A 21,522-nucleotide genomic window follows, 5' to 3' on the forward strand; every position below is an offset into this window, starting at 1 on the left:
GTGCCCATCCCTAGGCGCCGGGGGTACAGCATTGAGCAAGACAAGGCCCCTGGTCTCATGGAGTTTATCTTCTAGGGGTAGAGGGACCAACGGACAGCCTCCCCAACGCTCAGGATGCCTGAGGAGCGATTAGCGTGGCTGGAGGGGGTTCGCGGGGCGAGTAGGGGAGATCAGCTGCTGCAGAAGCGAGGCTGCTGGTGAAGATCTCGGCAAAGGGCCACGGAGCCCGTCCGCGGTCCTCTGGGGGTTCTGCCTCTGGGTCCCGGGGCCAGGGAGGCAGGGAAGTGACGACTGCTTTTTAAATTACGTGTGAGGAACCCGAGGCTCAGGGAGGCAGTGTCACTGCCCAAGGCCAAACGAGTGTAAGATCGGACAGGCAAGTCGCCAAGGCCCGGCTCCAAAGTCCGCGCCCGCCTCCCGCTCGCCCGGAACGCGGAGGGGCGGGGCGTGGTGCCCGGGTTCCGGCCCCGCAGGGCCGCGAGCGCTGAGCCCGCTCCGCCGGGAGGCCGGCGAGGCGCGGGACCCCGGGGCAGCCTGGTCGCCCGACAGTCGCGGGCACCGCCGGGAGGGCCGGCCCGGGCCCGCAGGCAGCGAGGCGGGCGCCGACCCACCCCACAGCTGCGGGTTCACTCCCGCGGCAGCTGAGCGGAGGCGAGGGCCGCTCGGCGCCGCCCGTCGCTCCCCAGCCCTCCAGTGGTTCGTCCCGAACCCCCCTCCCCGCGCGGCGGGTGCCGCGGCCCGTCCCACTTCCGGCCACTACCCGGCCCTATATCCGGTGTCCGCCCGCCCTCGGCTCCGCCGCCACCGCCGCTGCCGCGATGCTGTCCCGGTCCCGCTGCGTGTCCCGGGCATTCAGCCGCTCGCTCTCCGCCTTCCAGAAGGTACGGTCCGGCCGGGCCGGGGCCGCGGCGGGTGAGAAACCCGCCGGTAGATGGACGGGCTGCTTGGGGGCAGAGGCAGGGCGCGCCGGCCAGGCCGGGCACCAAGGGCACCGGGACGCAGAGGCCGCGGGCTGGGGGGCCCAGGGCCGCTGCTGACCTCGGAGCCGTCTTGCGGAGCCCAGCGGCCCCGCGCCTTCCCGAGGCCGCGGGCGCACCGTCCCCTGCGGTACCGCACCCTCCGCGCCGGGCTGAGGAGCCGTCCAGAGCCGCGCCCGCCCCGACTCGAGGCTCAGAGTTTGGGAGGAGACGCCGCGAGTCCCCCGACGGGATCCGGGGGCCTGTCCCTCCCCTTCTGTTGAAGTCAGTGGGTACTCACTCCCTTTGGGAGTTGAGATGTTTGGCAGGCCCAGCGAGCTGAATGAGACTGGGAGCCGTGGCTGTTGCGTTTACCTTTTGGAGTCACTAGATGCACTTGTCTCCAGCACCTGGATAGCTTTGAGTCTTAATACTTAAGAGAAAAAGCTGTTTCTTCCCTCCTTTCATGTTGGGTGACGTCGATAATGTCTTCTTTCTCAACAGGGGAACTGCCCTCTAGGGAGACGTTCCCTGCCTGGTAAGTTCTGCCCTTGCCGTCACCTAAAATGCTCTCCTCCTGGGCAGAGGAGTATGTGAGGAAATCGGGGTGCCTGTTGTTTCTCCACATAATGTTCAGATAGATAGGAGTGAAACAAATGCTATTTAGTAGCAACATCTATCATTTATTCATTTAGTACATAGATACTACGTTTCTACTGCATGTCAGGTAGGAGCTAGGCCCTCACTAGGGATACAGCAGTGGAAAATTCTTGCCCTCCTGGAGCTTACAGTCTGGTGGGAAAGACAAAGTGTAAATTGCTAAGCAAATGAACCATCACAAATTTTAGTTAAAAGCTGAGAAGAAAGCAAATGAAGGTGGACAGAAGAGTCCCAAATAGGTGGCATTAAAGCTGTTACCAAAGGCTGTTACAGAAGCCGGCCCAGTGAAGAGCAGGAGAAGGGAAGGGAATAATAGCATGTACAAAGTCTCTGAGGAAGGAAAGAGCTTAGCAGTGCTTGGGAACTGAAAAAAAAAGTGAGTTGGCCAGAGTATTTTGATTAAGGGAGAGAGTGGCATGAGAAAGAAGATGGTATAGAGACTACCGGAAGGGATTTAGATTTTATCTCAATAATTTTTTATATGCCTGGAATAAATACTTGTTGAATGAGTTGATGTTATTGTGGGCTTTCTGTGTGCCAAGCAGTGTTCTGAGTGCTTTCTGTGCATTTTTCAATTAATCATTAAGAAAGAATATAAGAAATATTCTCTCTATTTTACAAATGCAGAACCCAAGGCTAACAGAGGTTAAGTGCTTTGACCAAAGTCACTCAGCCAACTGTTGGTCAAGCCAGATCTACCTGACTCCTCAGCCTGCCTCATGTACTCAACAGATCATTTATAGAGTTCTTGCTACTGTGCTAGGTGACAAATACTGATGATCTCTACCCTCAAGGATCTTCTGTGCTAGCTGGAGAAACTCCAAATACACATTTATGCACACATAGGGATGTACTTTTTGATTACTTTGAAAGAGAAGTGCAGGGTGCAATGAGAGGGTGGGATAATGTAGCCCAGCTTGCAGTGGGAATGTTAGTTAAGGCTTCCTCAATGAAGTAACATTTAAGCCAAGCCTTGAAGAGTACATAGGAGTTATCCAAGAGAACAATATTCCAGGCAAAATGAATTGCTTGTGCAAAGGTTTTCAGGCAGGAAGGGACTTGACTGGTCATAGAAATGGAAAGGAAGCATGTCTTGCTGGAAAGAGCCTTGTATTTGGGCTTTGCATTGTGGCCCAGGGCTTCACCTTGGGCTAGCAACTTAACCTCTGGAAGCACTACTTATATATAAAATGGGAATCGTGGCAGATGGTCATTCCACTTCAGGGAGTGGTGAGATACGAAAATCAAAATGAGGTCGTTATGTGAAAGCTTTTTATAAACCCTACAAATGAAACTTGCTATAGGATGAACTCTGAATTGGACTCAGGGTTCTAAAAATCAGCATGGGCTGCTAGCTGTTCTGGCTCAAAGACATGCTATTATACTTGAGATTTGTGCTGCAGAGTCATTGGCTGCTGGACATGGGTGACTTACTTGACTCTGAAACCCTGGGAATGTTTGTGGGGAGGTGGGCGAAAAAGAGAGCTATCTCCCATTTGGTGTCTCCTGAACCCATGGTTCAGAAAGGGTTGCTAATAGATTCAAAAAGTGAACACATTCAGGTGAGGCAGCTGTAGTAATTAGGTATCAGTTGGGAAAGTGCAATGATCTGTGATAAGGATGGTGGGGCAGAAAGGAGCTCCTACCTGTCGAGTGTTACCAGAAAAGAAGACCTCAGGAAGAGACAAACTGAAAGGAGGGATAATTATTTGCTCAGTACTAGGACAAGCTGGAGACCTGGGTCCTTAGATAGCCTGGTCTTTGGCTACTAGGGTTTAGGCAATAAGACTTCCAGCTCAGTCCATTTTAAGTAACCAGGGAAACAAACCCAGACCAAACGTCCCCACTGCTTCTCTGATTAGGCTGTGTGTACTTACAGGATAAGCCATGTGTGTCTTTCTCAAGCTTCAATTGTGTCTGAAGACTTGAGGAGTAGAGACATTTTATTAGGAAAACATACAGGGATGATGAAAATTTATGAATTTTAAGGCAAATAAGATAAAACTACTTCAGGCTATGCCCTTAGAATTCTCCCGTTTCCTCCTCAACCACATAACCACTCAACCCCTCATACCCGTTGTTCTCTGCCATTATGGTTACTTTGGTGGAAAAGTCTGAGAAGCAGGACTCTATGATAAAGACTGTATTGTTGCCTGTAGTTAATCCTACTCTTTCTCAGAGTTAGGGGGTGAATGGACTTCTTTTCCATTCCCAGCAGGTATCTTGTATAAGGTAAGAGTTGTTGGTTAAGAGTTGTTTTGTTTCTTGCAGGGGTCTCCTTATGTCAGGGACCAGGTTACCCTGACAGCAGGAAGATTGTGTAAGTATCACTGGGGAGTACAGTTATGTGGCCATGGGGCACTTAAGATATCACTTCTAAATTTGACCATTTGCTTTCTTCCCTGGTTTCCAGAGCTAGAATTCTAGGGGTTATGTTGAGTCCCTAGACCTAACCTTGATGTTAATTTATGATGTGTGGTGTACCTTGAGCTTCAGCCCTGTGTCAAGTGCTGGACCAGAAGTGTGCCTGTCCTAAGGTGTTTAAATTGTAATGAAAGTGGAGTTGGAACCCTCTTTTTATGGTTAATAGATATAGAAGGGTGCTCCTAAATAGTATTCTGGTCGGATACAAGTACAGCTGAAGGGCTGGAGGTTACATTTATTGTGGAGATTGAGAGCATCCTCTTGATGTAGCATAGTTATTTATTTTACAAACAGTAAAAGCAAAAGACTAGTCTTTTGAGTCCTGGGACTTTGACTAGTTTGGAGGGAGTGCTATTATTGCATAATGTGAAGTTTGGAGAAAGGCCACCCATGTGTGTTTCAGATTAACTTCTGCTTATGAATGTTGCTTAATGTTACTTTGCCTTCTGAGTATTTTCAGAGTTTACTAGGTAACTAGAGGCTGCTGTCTAGTTACCTAGTAAACAGCTATCAAACTACTCTCTCTGCAGGGAAAATCTTCAAAATGAGGGGTCAGCAGATTGGCTCCTTCACTGTGCATCACAATGGGATTTTTGTGTGTTGGTTTTCTTTTAAATAAAATTATGTACTTAGTACTAGAAGTATGAATTCCTTTGTTATTTTTGGAGGACAATTTGGCATTCATTAAGTCTTTGAACTGTGTGTACCTTTTGATCTAGCAATTCCATTTCTAGGAATCTATACTGAAGAAGTCCTGGTATACCAAGATTTCTCTCAAATGGCCGGACAATGGGGATTGGTTAAGTTATGCCATGTTAGCATGTTCACCCTATGATAAGTGAAAAAAAGCAGGTTATAAAATGATTCCATTTTTTGCTATCTGCTATAATCTCATTGTAAATGGTCTTCTTGTTATTTCTAAATATTCTACAGTGAATGTCTAGTACTTTTATAATTGAAAAAATTATTTAGAGAGATTCAAAATGTGCTCCTCATCAGCAATTTCAATGAAAATTGGAGCAACCACAAATTTCCATGCAATAAATACAACAAATAACTATTTGAAAGTAAATTATTTTTTTAAATCCTAAACTTTGAGGGGTGAGTTTACACATTAGAATAGGCTATCACCCTAATCTAATAACTTTTTTGTGTTGTGTATTTTTTCTTTGAATAAGGTACCCACTTTATTTTAAAAATTGTTTATTGTAAAACTATTTTGGCTTTATGTTTTTATTTAATAGGTTATACATTTACATGGTTCAAAAGTAAAAAGTGTCTATGAGAAGACTTGACCCTTGTCTTCCAGCGCCACCAAGTTCCTCTTCCCGGAGCATCCAGAGCCCCAGGTTCTTGGATGCCCTCGCAGAGTGGTCTCTGCATTTGCACATTGTGCATTGGTTCTTGCCCATGTCATGCACTTATACATGGTTATAAACTTTACACAGAATACATTCACACTTTCCCCCTTGATTCTACATAAATTTTATTTTTATTTTGACATTATAAAGGTAAAAATACCAAAAGGCAACTTAAATCTGTTTTACTTTCCTATTATAAAGGTGCTTGGTGTAGAATATTTAAACGGTCCTGAAATATAGAAAGTGAAAGTCCCCATCAATCCAAATCACTCTCACCAAATGTGTATGTATGTTACAGATAACCATAAATACCATATATGTCTAGTCTCCCATTCTCTGGAGGTAACCACTGTTAATGCTTTCCTGGATACAAAGTGACAGCATTCTCTGGTTTACATTATTTAAAGTTAGTACCATGTCAAAAAATACCTTGGTTTTTTGAGATTCCTCTTTAATTAGTCCAAAATGGACTAGGAGATACCTTTTAAGTTTTTTGGTTTGTTTGTTTTATGTGTGTGTGTGTCTGTGCATAATAATACCTTATTTTACTATCTCATCTAGCTGCTTTATCTAATCTAAATCTGCAATCCTAGGGACAGAAATCCATTGTATTTGGCACAATGGCATGTGTCCCAAAAGCATGCAATTTATTTTACTTGGATTTAGTTAAGAAAAAAAACACACCTGATCAAAAAGATAAGTCCTTTTGGTGAGTGTGCAAAGGACTAAGAAGCTTATGTTTTTCTTCAAAGAACCAAATGTAAGTCTGTTTTGTGAGACCTGGCATTTCACTGCAGAATAGAGTCCTGTACTCACACAGTGAGCTTCCTACTTAGGGCACTCAAGTCATCGAGACTCTGCTCTAGACCTGCCAAGTCAGCATCTCTGGGGGTGGGGCCTGGTCAAGTTCCCTCAGGTGACACTGAGGGCACCCTTGGTCAAGAATCACCGATTTAAAGGGAAGGTGATCCATGGTGCCTAAATTGTGAGTAGTTCACTTGCTAAAAGCAGTTTACTTTTATGTTTCTTTTCTAGCATTAACAATAGTAGTGTCTTCAGTGTGCGCTTCTTCAGAACTACAGCTGTGTGCAGTAAGTACCTGCCTTCAGCTCCCTGTCTTCTTGGGAAAGGAGTTTTAATGGGATGAGAACAATTGTCTGAGTTTAATTGAAGAAAAAAATTGAAAAGGAAAAAAACATTGATTATGTGTGATTTTCCTTGTGCTCTCTTCCTAGAGGATGATGTGATTACAGTAAAAACCCCAGCGTTTGCAGAATCTGTCACAGAAGGAGATGTCAGGTGGGAGAAAGGTAAGGTTAATGCCCTCTCACTGAAGTTTAAATACTTCCTAAAAGTCCTCTCCTCAACCCCCCACCCACACACACACACACTGATAATCAGTGGAATCTGGGGCTCCACTCTTTTTCTTTTCTTTTTAAAAAAATATTTCTTCATTGATTTCAGAGAGAGGAAGGGACAGAGATAGAAACATCAATGATGAGAGAGTCATTGATCGGCTGCCTCCTGCAAACCCCCCACTAGGGATCGGGCCCTCAACTTGGGCGTGTTCCCTGACTGGGAGTCGAACTGTGCGCCATCTCCTGGATCCTAGGTTGATGCTCAGCCTCTGAGCCATGCCCTGCCGGGCTCCACTCTTTTCTTTTACATGTGATGTACTTTCTCCTGGCCCTGTAGTAAAGGAGTCTTATACCTGCTAAAGGGGATTTTGTGGCTAGTGGAGGCCCTCCTGACAGGTAGCCTTTGACTGTCTTTTCAGCTGTTGGAGACACAGTTGCAGAAGATGAAGTGGTTTGTGAGATTGAAACTGACAAGGTAGGCTTGTCCTATATTAGTGCCAATTTTTTTTATGGTCTCTCCTTGGTTTCTTAACCTAATGAAAGAAATAGCGCCTTAACTGTTATTTCAAGATAATTTTTAACTGGCTCTAAACATAGTTATAAAAATGTTGGAATAGCTCATTAAGAAGAAAAACTTTAAAGTTTAATTTTAGATTTTTCTAGGTCAGCGATTTTCAACCTTTTCCATCTCATAGCATACACAAACTACTAAAATTCTGCAGCACACCGAAAAATGTATTATATTTTTGCCGATCTGACAAAAAAATAGGTGTAATTTTGATTTGTTCACACTGGACGGCTATTGTTGTGTTGGCTGTTGTCATTTTTTTATTTGACAATCTAAGGGAAAAGAGGTCAGTGCCCCTGACTAAATAGTCAGGTATTGCATGTTTTAGGAACTCTTGGGGCACACGGGTTGAAAATCGCTGTTCTAGGTGTATGTATTATGTACTTTAGTAATAGTTTTGTAGCTGTGTGTGTGTGTGTGTGTGTGCGCGTGTGTGTGTGTGCGTGTGTGCACAATTTGTTGCCAGTTGTTTTTCAAGTATCACCTGGAAACTCATGGACTGAATGTTACTTTAGTATTTCTGAGAAAGGACAGAAAGGGTGAATCCTCACAATAGCACTGGCTTGTCATACTCTTATCCTAAAAGTGTGGCCTTGGTGTTTCTGTATGCACAGTCTTGTATATCTGTGTTGCAACTCTTGTGAGTCATATTTTAGATTCTAATGCTAAGTAAAAATTTGGACTCTCTCCATCTGTCCTTCTTTTCCAGACATCCGTGCAGGTTCCATCACCAGCCAATGGCGTTATTGAAGCTCTCTTGGTACCTGATGGGGGGAAAGTAGAAGGAGGCACTCCTCTTTTCACACTCAGGAAAACTGGCGGTGAGGAGGTCCTCCTAGTTGTCAAGGTCTTCAGTGTCACCCTGGGAATTGGGGCTGAGCATAACATACGAATTCCTTGATACCTCAAAGACAATTTGGCATTCCAGCTGCCCTTAGTTGAAGGAATAAGAGGGATGATATTTATATAATATGAGCTTTAAATGTCAAGTTTTAGAAGGAAAGATTATTAAAATAAACTTCACAATACTCTGTTCTTTCCATGTATGTTTCTTATGCTGGACGTTTTCGTAAAGATATGATAGAAATCAAGAGGATTCTAAAGACGGATTTTTTTTCCCCCCTCCCTGGCATCAAAATCACATGGCATCAAAATCACATGGAGGCTTTAAAAATAATACAAATGCCTAGACTCCATGGTGCTGGGATTCTGATATATTAAATCTGGGGTTACAAGATCTTGGTTGTCTGTCATAGTTTTGTGTGTGTGTGTGTGTGAATGCTCTCCAAGTGTCTGATACACAGCTAGGGCTGAGAGATACTGTACTAAAGTGAGAAGTGAGAAAAAGCAATGTTTCATGGTATCTGTTATGGAGAATCCAGTGTAGTGTTCTTACATCTGTTTTTATAACATTTATAGGGAGGGTTGGTATTTCTCTTGAGAAGAAATAAGAAGTAAGGAAATGAATTTGTACTGGACCTTACAGTCAGTATTAGAGAATAAAAAAGAACTTTCTATGATCCTCAGTTAAATGCTATAACTACTAAAGTTTATTTCTTTCTCATTAAAATATTTAGCAGAGAGGTGGTAGATTACTTCACTGAGATTGGTCAAGGCAATATAGAAGCCCAGCATGGAAAGAATGTGCAGTGAGAGGCTAGGGAAGATTGATTCTTCAGTTGAAGAAGTCCATCTTCTGATAATTTATTCCTTAAAAAAAGTTCTAATTTAAATATAAAGCCAATTGTAATGTCCAGATGGGTAAAACAAAAATAAACATCTAATTTAACCTTGTTAGTTTATTACTTGACCACATTATTGACTTCTGAGAGCCCAAATCAAATGCTTTGAACTCAAGTCTAAATGAACCCTTGATTATTTAAACTTGTTTTTTAAAAGTTAAGAATATTCTTCCACATGTGATTTTAAAGTACAAGATGAGGTTGTCGGTATTACCATAACTAGAAATATGTTATTTTTATTTATGTGTTTTGAACATCTTAAATTGTCTGGGTTTCCTTTGCTTAGAAGTTTGTTTCCATGGGCTTTAGTGGCTGCTTTGAAAGTACTTGCTGAATTTGATGATCAGTAGATATTTGTGAAATTAGGGAGGCAGCTGAATTCAGTTAATCTGATGTAGGACATCTAGGGGCCCTGGAGAATAGAAGAATGATACCTTATATCACTGTGCGTATCTCATAATACCTTGCATATATAGCAAAAACCCAGTAAGCATTTGTTAATTGATTGGAGTTAGAGCTTTTGCTACTAAATTCTACTTAGTATCAGTGATTTGGTTGATTTCCATTCCAGACAGCATCAATGGCATCTATTTTTCTTGTTTTCCAGCTGCTCCTGCTAAGGCCAAGCCAACCGAAGCCCCTGCTGCCGCAGAACCTGTAGCATCGGCAGTTCCTCCTCCCCCTGCAGCATCCATACCCACTCAGATGCCACCGGTGCCCTCGCCCTCGCAACCTCCTGCCAGCAAACCGGGTAAGCCTCCACCCCCACATGTCTTTATGTGGGAGAAGAACAATCTCATCTGATGTCATGTTTCCTCACAGGGCCAAAGTCTGAGACTAATCATGGCTCTGAACAGGCTCTGTTGGCCACTTTGTAGGAAGAACTGTAGACTTTGTATCAAAACACCTGGGTCTGCATGCCAGCTTTCTGTTTACAGCTGTGTGACTTTTGACTACTTAACTATCCTGAGCAGATTGTTCATTTATGAAGTGGGAATGGTACCAGTGTACCTCAGAATATCTTGTCGATTAAATGACAGTACAGTAGGAAAGCACTGGCACATACTCAGCAAATGTTTCTCATTTTCTGATGCAGCTGTACCCCTCTCTTTGTTTTCAGTGTCTGCAGTAAAACCCACTGCTGCTCGTCCAGCAGCTGAGCCAGGAGCTGGTCAAGGTCTGCGTTCAGAACATCGGGTAAGCTTCTGAGGACCCCATGCAGGAAGGGCAGGGGCGTGCTGAGATCAGTGGAGCATGGGAATGGCAGTGCCCACCTTGAATGGCTGGTTGCTTATTCTCTTGACCTTGACAGGGAAACTGAGTTTGGAAAGTGACTGGTTCATAGTCACGAACTGTCAAATGATAGGACTAGGACCTGAGTGAACACTTGTCCAGTGGTTTTTCCTAGTATGTTGTGCTACCACTGAATTGTCTTGGGTGAGTAAATTATTTGTAGGGATAGTAGCTTAGTATCGTGGGAGGGGCGGGTGCGCTAACACACTTCAGAGCGGCGGTGAAGTGAGCTCTATTCCTGTACTTCCGGGATACCTGGCTGAGGGCCACACAGTAGCAGTAGCTATCAGGGGCAGACATGAAACCTCAAGGAAGTATGGTCAAGAGTGTGGGTTCCTCTCTCCGAGATTACCTCCTAAAAATACTATAGCCTCAAAAGTGTATTGCCTGTGAGTTTCCATTCCACAAGTAGCTATTCTCATGCAAGTCTTTAACACTAGAAATTGCCCTTTCTATGATGATCCCTGGGCTGACTAGCCCTACACCACACTCTTCCTTTTCATAAATTGGTTTTGCTTTTTAAATCAAACCATTTCCTGGCCTCCATTCTTGGTCAGACTTGAAGCACGCCTAAGCGAGTAGTTTTTGTCTACGTTTCCTTGCTCTGGCTCAGAGGAGCAAGGCCACAGGAAAGAGGAAGCCTGGGGCCCTCATTGTACTTAGATATTAATAGTCCTCACCTCCCACTCCTTGCAAATGGTTACTCCCTTGGACTCAATGGGGAGTGCTTGATCCAAAGAGACCCAGATTGTCAATACTGTCCCATTTTCACTTTCAGGAGAAAATGAACAGGATGCGGCAACGCATTGCTCAGCGTCTGAAGGAGGCCCAGAATACATGTGCGATGCTGACGACTTTCAATGAGATTGATATGAGGTGAGAGCTCTGCTCATCTTACTTCCATACCCCTTTCTGGGAGAACACTTGAACTTGCCCTATCCCCACCTCCTGCTGATTCCAGAACTGCCTTAACAGGGGAGAGGTACTTCCTGATGACTAGTGGAGTTGCCAAGTAGAGATAAGGCATCCAGGCCAACGAGGCCTATGCCGAGGCCTACCCATTGGTATGGAGAACTACTTGACAGTGCCCAGAGCAGGGCACCGACCTGCTTCTTTCTCATGGTGACTGCTCCTTGTGCGTATTCCTAAGTGACTCAGAATTGTGTGTGTGAAAAGGCACAGGCTTGTATTATCTTTCATCTTTCTCAGCTTTGACTGTGAAATGGAAAACAAGTTGTGTGTTTAAGGGAAAACTCCGAATATTAACTAAAGGGACTAAATCAGTCCCTTGAGTCCTCGAATAAAGTTGTTTCAACATAGTTGCGTCATGTTAATGAGATGCCGCAGGAACTTAACTCTTGTTTATATTAATTAGCCTGTGGTAAAATTGATTTCTTTATACATTTTGCTTAAAGTCACAGAACCTAGCAATGTTAACGCCAAACGATGTTAAGTGAGGACTTACTGTATACCCATTTCTGTAGTAAGCTAATTGTTGACTCACCTATTTTCTTAAAGATTTTGGTGTTTACAAGTACCAGCACTGTAGGGAAGAGAAGTAGTTAAATTTAACATTTTTTGAGCACTTACTGTGTATACGATATGATATGTATTTAAGAAGGATACAAAGGTGAGTGAAAAGAGCCCCTGTCCTTCTAGAGCTTACTGTTTAGTGTGGATAAACACAAAGTAAAATCTAGAAAAGTATCAGAAGGGTGCAGAGAGTGTGAAGTGGAAAAGAGAATGACATCATTTGTTTTTGAGGTCGGGGCAGAGGTAGGGAGGGTAGGTCAGAAAGGCTTCATAGGAAAGAGAACAACTAGCATTTTTGACACAGGTAACATGGAGAAAGGTCGATCCAAACAATGGTAGAACACCTTGTTGACAGGTCATGAGTATGCACGTGTTTCCGTGTCCTAATGTTGCTGACCAGTCACGAGATAACTCGTGTCTGCACTTGTTAATTTAAGTAATTTTAAACACCTTGCTGACCAGTCACAACAGAAAAGTAGCCAGCCACACGGGCGAGTTCTGGCTCAAAATAGCTGGTCAGCAAGTTAACAATGTCAACTTAACACAGACAGGAAAATACAAGACACATTTGAGAAACATACTGTGAGGAACCTGTGCAGGAAGGAATGAGGTAACAGGTAGGAGCTGATGTTCATCTAGTGGTAAGTCATCAAGTCTTCAGGCCATTTTTGTTTCTTCTGGTCCTAAGTGTTTAGTCTGCTTATCTGCTTTTCATTAGAGAAATTTGTTTTTCTTTGGAAGGGATCTGAAAAGCATAGAGGAGGGAATGGTTTTGGACTATGTGCTGTGGCATTGTTCACAGAGGAGGGCTCTGTGGCCTATTTCACTAGATGTCATTCATTCTGTTGTGAAACTTCCTAAAAAGATTGGATGTTATTCAAGCCAGAGATTTCTCTCTTGTCCATAGAATGTAGGGAAGAACCTTGACTAATGAATCACAAGGTCTGCAGCTTAGGTTTCAATGCATTAGGGCCAAATTGTGCACAAATTGAATTGGACTTTGAAATTCTACCCAATTTCTTAAGACAAAACATGTAAATATTTGTGGCCTTGAAAGATTCAGTTGGCTCAACAGCTTTGATTGGAAGGTAGGAGTAATAGTTGGATCTCCTTTTAGCAGCTAATCGAGGTGTCACTTAACGATGGCCTGGGGTCTCGCTGCAGTCAGTAATTTGGTTTAGATCGAGTGCCCTTTGGGTCTTGTGCTGATCAGCTAACCCATAAAGGGCCTTTCTGAGAAACCTTCTCGTCTCCCTGTTGTCCCAGCCTCTGCCTCCAAGGACAGAGCTTTGAAATAGAAACTACTTAATGACCAGACAATAGCATTGGGGCAGGTTTGAGAGCAGAGATGTTGATCACTTCTCTGTCCCTCTTCTGCAGCTCTTGTGTCTTGGGAACCAGTAATGTCTTTAGGGTGGTAATCCTAGCACTAAATAAGGTTAGACTCAGGAAAACAAACATTTAAACTCAATCAATCCCCCTAGGAAAACTTCCTTTTTAAAAAAACAAGAGGTCTGAAAGGGGGAGTTAAAGTTCTATCATCTTATCTTTCATGTTGATGTCGAATTAGACTATTATAGGGAGAAAGGGAGAACTGAGCACTTGCGCCTGAGATACAGTTAAATTCAATTTCCATCACAGAACTGTATTCCGATAAATACTGAGGTTTCTTCAGCAAAATGATAGGAAAGCCATTTCCCACTAACTGTGGTAGGTATGTGGTGTGTATGTAGAAACAACTCGTGAAAGAACAAAGGCTGCTCTTGTTGCAGAGACTTCTCAGAAGGACTGCTGCTCGTACTTGAAAAGCTTAGCTTCACACACAGCCACTTTTCTAAATACCAAGGAAACCACACCCATTAAACTGATTTTAAGGGCAAGAGCTGTGTCTTTATTATCTTTGTATCTTGGTGCCCAGCATTGACCCTCACCTGTAGCGGGGCACCTGTTTAAAGGAGCAAGCGGATGGAGCTGCTAACTCTGGGGAGATGAAGAATGAATCTATTGACTTTCCCATCAGCCTGAAAGAGCACTGGGTTATACCCTTCTGTGTACGCCTGCTTTTGCTCGCATGGAGCCCATATGCCTGTGCAGTTTTGGGGGGTGTTTTTTCCCCCACTAATTAGGAGATAGGCTTGTCACAAGGAAGTCATAACCAGGTTTGGTGGTTTTTTTGAAAATAATTTTAATAAGAAAAATAATATTGCTTAATCTGTGGACTTTATGCTGAAAAAAAATTTTTTTTTTCTTTTTTTCTTTTTCCCTCAGGGTAGATAGCTCACGATTTTAGTGTAGCTAGAAACGTTCTCATCCGGGCGGGGATGTTGGTGTGCTCTGGGGTCTCTTTTTCACATTATCTGTCACTGAAATCTGTGGCTTCTGGAATATCAGGGAGCCTGTATAGGGCTCAGCCCACCTTAAAGATAGATTGGACTTGATTCCTTTGTGTCCAGGTTTTTGGTAAAGGAGTGAGGAAGGTTACTATGCTGGCCTCTAGTGGACTATTTCAAACCTTGAACTTGATGGTGCAGTGAGGGGAATCTTACCCAGTGGTGTACGCAGAGTTAGAAGCCAGCATGAAAGTCAGAATCAAGGCTTCGTTTATAGTCAGTTTGTTTTGTAATGTGTTTTTGCAGTAACATCCAAGAGATGAGGGCCCGGCACAAAGATGCTTTTCTGAAGAAACATAACCTCAAACTGGGCTTTATGTCGGCGTTTGTGAAGGCCTCAGCCTTTGCTTTGCAGGAACAACCTGTTGTAAATGCAGGTGAGTTTGTGGTGGCCAGTGTCACAGAGATCCTGGTGGGTATGTGTATAACACAGACCTGCTCCCACACACAGACACAAAGATGGGGGTCAGCAGACCAAGACTTTTAATTTCATACCTGTGAAAACACAAGTGTCTTTGCCAGGGATTTCTTGATTCACCTTTCTGAAATAGTATCATTACTTTGTCCCCACTAAATGGGCAGAATGATTTTTCTGCCCAGCGCGTAGCTTGGAAGTTCTCAGCTCAGCATTCTAGGCTTCTCATGTCAGGGTGGAAGCTCATGTTCTGACACTCACCTTCCCAAAGGCTCTGTTATCTTGGGGCCTGACTTCCACACTTGGCATAGGCTCCAGGGTGACCTTTGATTTCTGATTGATGGGCCTCATTGGGAGATTTAGTACTCATTTTCCTTCCGTTTTATTCACCTACGTCATTGAAATGTTGACCTAACGAGCAGTTCTCTTTCCTGTGGAAACACTTCTTTGTTTGAGAGACTTTCTGTTCCCTGCAAGATTGGAGAGGGGACATTGACACTTTTGCAACCTCCCTCAGCAGTGCCAGGGTCCCTAACGATCTAGAAATAGAGGCCTAAGTCCCTTCCATCAAGTGATATGCCCTACGTAGGTAGAAAGCTGTCTGTTTGGCCCATGTATGTACCTTGTCGTTTCTTCTATTCTTTCATGCTTCCTGCTTGGCACTCTAGCCTTTCTGCCTGCCAGTACACCTAGGCATTTCTGAGTTCTTGTGGCTGCTTTGTCACTTTACATGCTTTCCCTGGGTATCTTTTTTTTTAAAAAAAAAATATTTTTATTGATTTCAGAGAGTACAAGGGAAAGGGAGAGAGAGATAGAAACATCAATGATGAGAGAGTCATTAATCAGCTGCCTCCTGCATGCCCCCTACTGGGGATCGAGCTTCAACCCCGGGCATGTGCCCTGACTGGGAATCAAACCGAGATCTTCTGGGTCATAGACCGATGCTCAACCGCTGAGCCACACCAGTCGGGCTTTCCCTGGGTGTCTTGATCTAACAATACAACACATACTTTCTATGGAAAAGATTCCAAACTTGTATTTTTTCATGAGCACTAGACCTAAATTTTCAGCTGCTATTTGCTATCTCAAGGTGTACTATTAAAGCCACACTACCCTGCTTCCTCCTGAGCCTCCTAGAAAGAGCCTTCCTTTTTTGAGAAGAACCTGCTGACCTTTTGTTGAGAGTGGACAGCAGATGGGCAGTGCTTCCCCATGTCCCTTTGCTAACTTGCTTTTTTTGGGAGAACTCTTTCTTTTTTTTTTTTTAAGAAAATGTTTCTGTTGATTTTAGAGGAAGGGAGAGAGAGAGAGAATCGAACTGTGATTTCCTGGTGCATGGGTCCATGCCCAACCGCTGAGCCATGTTGGCAGAGCTGGGAGCACTTTTTTTTATATTTATATATGTATAAGAGAACATGTATTTTGTTAATCACAGAGGTGGAAGAAATAATTCCCAGAAGAAATGGGCTTAGGAAACAAGTTAGGTTAAGGAAGGGCATTTGGAGCTTGGGACTGAGGAAGCTAATGGTGACATGCTGGGGGTGGGGGGGAAGAGGAAGGAAAAGGGAAAGCATGGGCGTCCTCCTGGGAGGGAGAGTACCAGGTCCTTCACCCTAATGGTTTTATCTTAGGGAGGTCCCAGGGAAAGATCTTATAATATTCAGTAGCTTTCTAGGTGTGGCCTTTCAGGTGTGGTCTCCACTGATCGATTGCTTGTGGCCAGGTGGGGGGGGGGGGCAGACGGACAGGCAGCATCATTCAGTGCAGCTGGTCCTGAGGTCGGCTGTGGCTGGTTTTGCTGCTCCTCTGGGCCTGGAGCTGGAATGCAGCTGAGCCTAGATGTTACCTCTAGGGAGGAAAGGGCAGGGGTGTAAACCGCATGACCAGCCATCTACTAGAAGAGGAAAGGCCACCCTGGAGGTCCCACCCTATAATTGTCCTTTGTCTTGCATCCAGGGCTTTCCATCCTGGTGACCTTCTGTACCTGGTCCATTGTCCTTGCTCTGCTCATGTCTGCCGAACTGCCTATCAAATTCCCCCTCAAGGATCTTGGTTCTGAATTCTTTCAGAGAAAAGGGGTGCAGGGTTGCTTCTATAACAACTTCCAGCTGAAAGGGGATGACGTTTTTGTTCAGAGCCATGGGAGCACTTTTTAAACCTAGCCATTCTCAGCTAAGGGAGGGCTTGTTCACCAAAACTTAATGCATACCTCTCGTATGTGAGCCAGTGTATTGAGCCCTTCTGAGGGCTGCCAAAGAAATGGGTGCTCCTGTGCTCAGGGTCTCAGGATATTATTTGGGAGATGTTACAGTTGGTTAGCATGGAAGTGAGAGGAGTTTGTCATGTGTAATGTGCTTTTCATGCTGGTTGGTCAGCCCACACTTTACCAAGCACTAGATTTTTACCCTATTAATGCAAATATTACCTCATCAGCCTAGGCCTCGGGAGTTGTGTGTAATATGTGTTTTCTGTCTTGTAGTGATTGATGATGCAACCAAAGAGGTGGTATATAGGGATTACATTGACATCAGCGTTGCGGTGGCCACCCCACGGGTATGTTGGGGCGGGAGGTGGGGGCTCTGGTCTTAGATTCTCACCTTGTGTAAAGGAGACAGCTGGGCACAGATCATGCCTGTGATCCGTCGCTTTCGCAAAAGAGTGACCTGTTTTTGACCATACCACATTTTTAATGTCAAGCCTAAATATTTTAAACTCTATTAATCACATTGAGTCATTAAGATATTCTGGGAACGGGAGACCATTGACTTGAATCAAGAGAGTTATAACTGTGAAGGTTTCTATTACTTTGCAACTGAAAACAGCTTTTCACTTTCATCAGGGTCTGGTGGTTCCCGTCATCAGGAACGTGGAAACTATGAATTATGCAGATATTGAGCGAACCATCAGTGAACTGGGCGAGAAGGTAAAGCAGAACTCAGTATGTGTATCAGCTGCTGGGCAGGTCGGGGAAGAGAGCCCAGGGAAGGCAAGGCTTACCAGTGAGCAGTGCTCAGGAAGCAGGAGCCTCACTTTGTTACGTTAGGAGTACATAACCTCTCACCCACAAGAGCGAAGTGCAGATATCTGGCAGTTTAGCATGCTCTTGTGACTGAAGGTCTTATCAAATGAGACCTGCCAGAAGAGAGAAGGGCCTAACTAAAGGCATTGTACCTGTCCTTTGGTGAACACTAGTCACAGGCATCTCAGCTGAACAACTTTCATGTTGAAACTTGCAATGTGATCTCAGATATGAGCCTTCTGTACTTCCTTTAGGTGAAGGAACCTCTCACATGACCTTACATTTCAATTATGAAATCTGTTTTTAGGCCCGAAAGAATGAACTTGCCATTGAAGATATGGATGGTGGTACTTTCACCATTAGCAATGGAGGTGTTTTCGGCTCCCTCTTTGGAACACCTATTATCAACCCCCCTCAGTCTGCCATCCTGGGCATGCATGCCATCTTTGATAGGCCAGTGGCCGTGGGAGGCAAGGTAAGGAACCATCACTGTTAATATCCTAGGCGCAGGTGATACGAGGGAAATCTAACTAATTGCTAATTATAAAAGATTCACTATAATTTCAGGCATAAGTTTCATCCCTTAGTTTCTAATTAATAGCTAAGGCATTGATTCTCAAGTTGTGGTGTGTGGGTCAGCATTGTCTGGGAACTTAATAGAAATGTAAATTCTTGGGCCCCCTTTTGGACCTGTTGAAGTAGAACCTACAGATGATTCTGACACACAGTCAAGTTTGAGGGTGATTGAGCTGGGAAGGCTTGCTCCTTCATCCCGGACAGTCGCCCGCTTCATTCTCTAGATGCTGTAGGGAGTGGGGATACAGTGGGAGACCTGGTCCTTGCTGCAGAACAGTCTACGAGCTTCCAAGTGTAGGATAAGGCCTAGAGGTTCTCTGGGAGTTCAGAGAATGAAGTCATAGGGGGTGGAGCTGACCCTGGAAGACATGTCAGTAGGAAAATGTTCTCTGGGACTATGTTTTGAACTTTTTTGGTTCACTCACTCCTTTGTGAATCTGAAATCATAGATCTTCTCCCCTGAAAATGCTCACATACTCAACTTTGCATATCCTGGGTTTAGATTTTTTTTTAAAAAAATTATAACCCTAAAGAAGTAACTATAGCAGCCAGAACTAAAGGGGAAACTTCCTGTAGAAAACAGATGAATAAAGGGCAGAGTATATTTAAAAAGGCAGTTGTGAGGAGACTCTTGTTTTCTTGGATAAGCTTTATTTCGGAGTTGGGGGAAAAGTGGGGCTTTACCCTAAGAATAAGGCTTGGTCTTTGAAAATACTGTATCTAGAAGCAACACCAATGGGAAAGGAACTGGGAACTTTCCTATGGGCTGTGCTTTTCTCATCTCCCCACTTCAGTGGGGCTTTTTCTGCTCTACTGCGGACAAATCTGTAAACCTTTCTCTCTCTAGGTGGAGGTACGGCCCATGATGTTCGTGGCACTGACCTATGATCACCGGCTAATTGACGGCAGAGAGGCGGTGACTTTCCTCCGCAAAATCAAGGCAGCGGTAGAGGATCCCAGAATCCTCCTACTGGACCTTTAGGAGGAAGTCACACCCCAACCCATTGACCATGCAGGAACTGAAAACCAGTCTTCTCCCTGCCCCCACGTGGGTCCCAGATTAGCCTGGTGACAGACAGGCACATGCTGTTGGCCTCAAGCAAGGAAGCCAGGGCACTATGTAACCAGCAGTCACAGGTCTTGGTGTTCCTACCAGGCTCTCCCCCTCTCTGCTCCCTCTCAACACTCAAATATCTTATTTCCTTAGGCTTGAGGGAGACAGGGAGAGAGAGAGCCTTAATGGATGCTCATTACTATTCCTGCCTTTCTTCCATTAGCCCTCTGCCAAGATAATGTTGCTTCTCCCCTGTGCCAGTATGCTATAGGGAAACCACTGGGGACCATGTGATTAAGTTTCAATCTTTCAAAAGTGTATTCTCCAGAGCTGCCTGGGAGGGTGCTGTGCCTCCCCAGCTCAGAGCAGCCTCTGCCATGCTGTGCACATTCTCACTTGATTCCACCTGTGTGGAGGTATTGACCACAGGCCAAGAGGTGCTGCTTTGCTTCTTAAATGCACCTTCATTCTCAGCTGTCATTGACTTCAAGATGCCTCTTCTACCTCTTCCAGGAAGCACAGGCCAGGGGATCTGGGTAGGAGGGGTGTTGGCAGTGTTGAGGGGAGAGGGCAGATTCCCGTTGAGGTCATAAGTTGTAAACAAGGGAACAGAACCCAGGCCTGCCCTCCGTCTCCCTGTCATAACCTCACACCAGGAAGACCCATTTTGGCACCATCACACACAACTGCAGTTGTGCCAGCCTTTCCAGGTTGTTAGGAACATTCTAGCACATCGTTTCTCATCTAGAGCCGATTCTAGCACATCGTGGCCGTGGAGGGTGGACTGGAGCCTGGTAGAGACGGGGTGAGGGGGCTTCCTGTGGACTGGCTCAGATTGACCTGAGCTTTTAAATTCCATTGGTATAAGCACGTGGACTGAAGAGGCAGTTCTGTTCGTTCCTGTTTCGTGGCCCTTGGGAAGGGGGGCTGTAGCTCTTCCTCTTCAGAGCACAGGCCTCGAATGGACTGTGGTGGAAACGAGCCCCAAGGTGCTAGGACTCGGGGGGATGAGCCCTGTCGCCTCTGAGGTACTGCCGGTGGGTCGGCACATCCAATGGAATTCCTTGGAACGTGGTTAAAGGCACACATCTTGTCCTGAAAGCTACCAGGCCTCATTGCTTTGAATTCCACTGCATTCAGGCCTGAGGCTGCTGACACTTGACACCGGGAGCCATTTAAGTGCCCGTTAGTATCTTCCATCTTGAGCGAAGAAGCGAGGCCTGGGGATGGGGGGGAAGGGATGGGAGCCAATACTGAGTGCCTGCAGCATCTGCTATGTCTTCACTATTCAGAACTCGTAACTGAAATATTTAAAGAAACTGATTTTAAATGCAAATTAAAGGGCAAATGTTCTCAAACAGGGTTCCTGCTGCTTCTGTGTTCCTTTCAGTTACTCTGGTTGTATAAGTCTCCAGCACTGATGGTTGTTTGTATTGAAAGCCACATAATGTCCCTTTGGTTACCCTGTGATACGCCAAACTTTTGAAGTTAACACTGCACTGATTTGACAGAAAATGGAACTCTGGCTGTCTGCCAGCCAGGAAAGTGCCCAGGCCTCTTTCCAGTGCACCCCTTGAGCCTGGCAAGCTGTGCTCTGGAGGAGAGACTGGTCCCCACTTTTGTGAAGCCCCTGCAAACAGCGACACATTATTTCTGGAATGGATTGGGGAGGGGACTTTTAAAAAATTTCACATTTTAGACTTGATTGCCATGTGTACCAAGATGCTCAAGGTCAGTAAGAACCAATGAGGATAGGTTACCTCCTGGGAGTAGTGGTGTGTGAGGGAGAGTGGACAGTTGGGAGCTAACCTAGACTGACTTCAGGTTACAGGCATGATGGCTTCCAGGCCTAAATACAGCCTGGTCTTTCCACATAGTCCGTACCTGCTGATCTTGCTTACAGAGAACGATGCCATCTCTGTATGAAGGTCTGTCACAGAAGCAAGTGGCTCCCAGAAGGCAGAATTAGTAGAAAAAAAAATTGGATTTAATGAAAGGAATTTTAGAATTTTCTGTTAGATCCAGGACATGGTGCCAGAAGCTTTCATTTCTCTAGTAAACTTACAAGGGAGGCATCCCTATTTTATCAAAAGGAGGTAGACTAAGCCCCCTAAGGGCTAGTGGCCACAGTATGCAAAACTCAGAGCAGAGCACCATGCCATATGTACAGTGC

The 21,522-nt window shown here is 44.9% G+C and overlaps 1 protein-coding gene across 1 annotated transcript; it reads left to right on the plus strand.

Annotated features, from left to right (window-relative positions):
• Positions 1–521: 521 nt before the first annotated feature.
• DLST (dihydrolipoamide S-succinyltransferase) lies at positions 522–20,712 on the plus strand. The gene is made up of 15 exons (XM_081139621.1): positions 522–881; positions 1,461–1,494; positions 3,888–3,936; positions 6,437–6,492; positions 6,637–6,711; positions 7,179–7,234; positions 8,037–8,148; positions 9,677–9,820; positions 10,190–10,266; positions 11,141–11,238; positions 14,532–14,662; positions 17,180–17,253; positions 17,540–17,623; positions 18,027–18,194; positions 19,143–20,712. Exons 1-15 carry the CDS (start codon positions 819–821, stop codon positions 19,275–19,277), a joined length of 1,356 nt encoding a protein of 451 aa, XP_080995747.1. The 5' UTR covers positions 522–818; the 3' UTR covers positions 19,278–20,712.
• The last annotated feature ends 810 nt before the right edge of the window (positions 20,713–21,522 follow it).

The sequence above is a fragment of the Miniopterus schreibersii genome (genome assembly GCF_964146895.1).
Source record: "Miniopterus schreibersii genome assembly, chromosome: 1".
Taxonomy (NCBI): domain Eukaryota; kingdom Metazoa; phylum Chordata; class Mammalia; order Chiroptera; family Miniopteridae; genus Miniopterus; species Miniopterus schreibersii.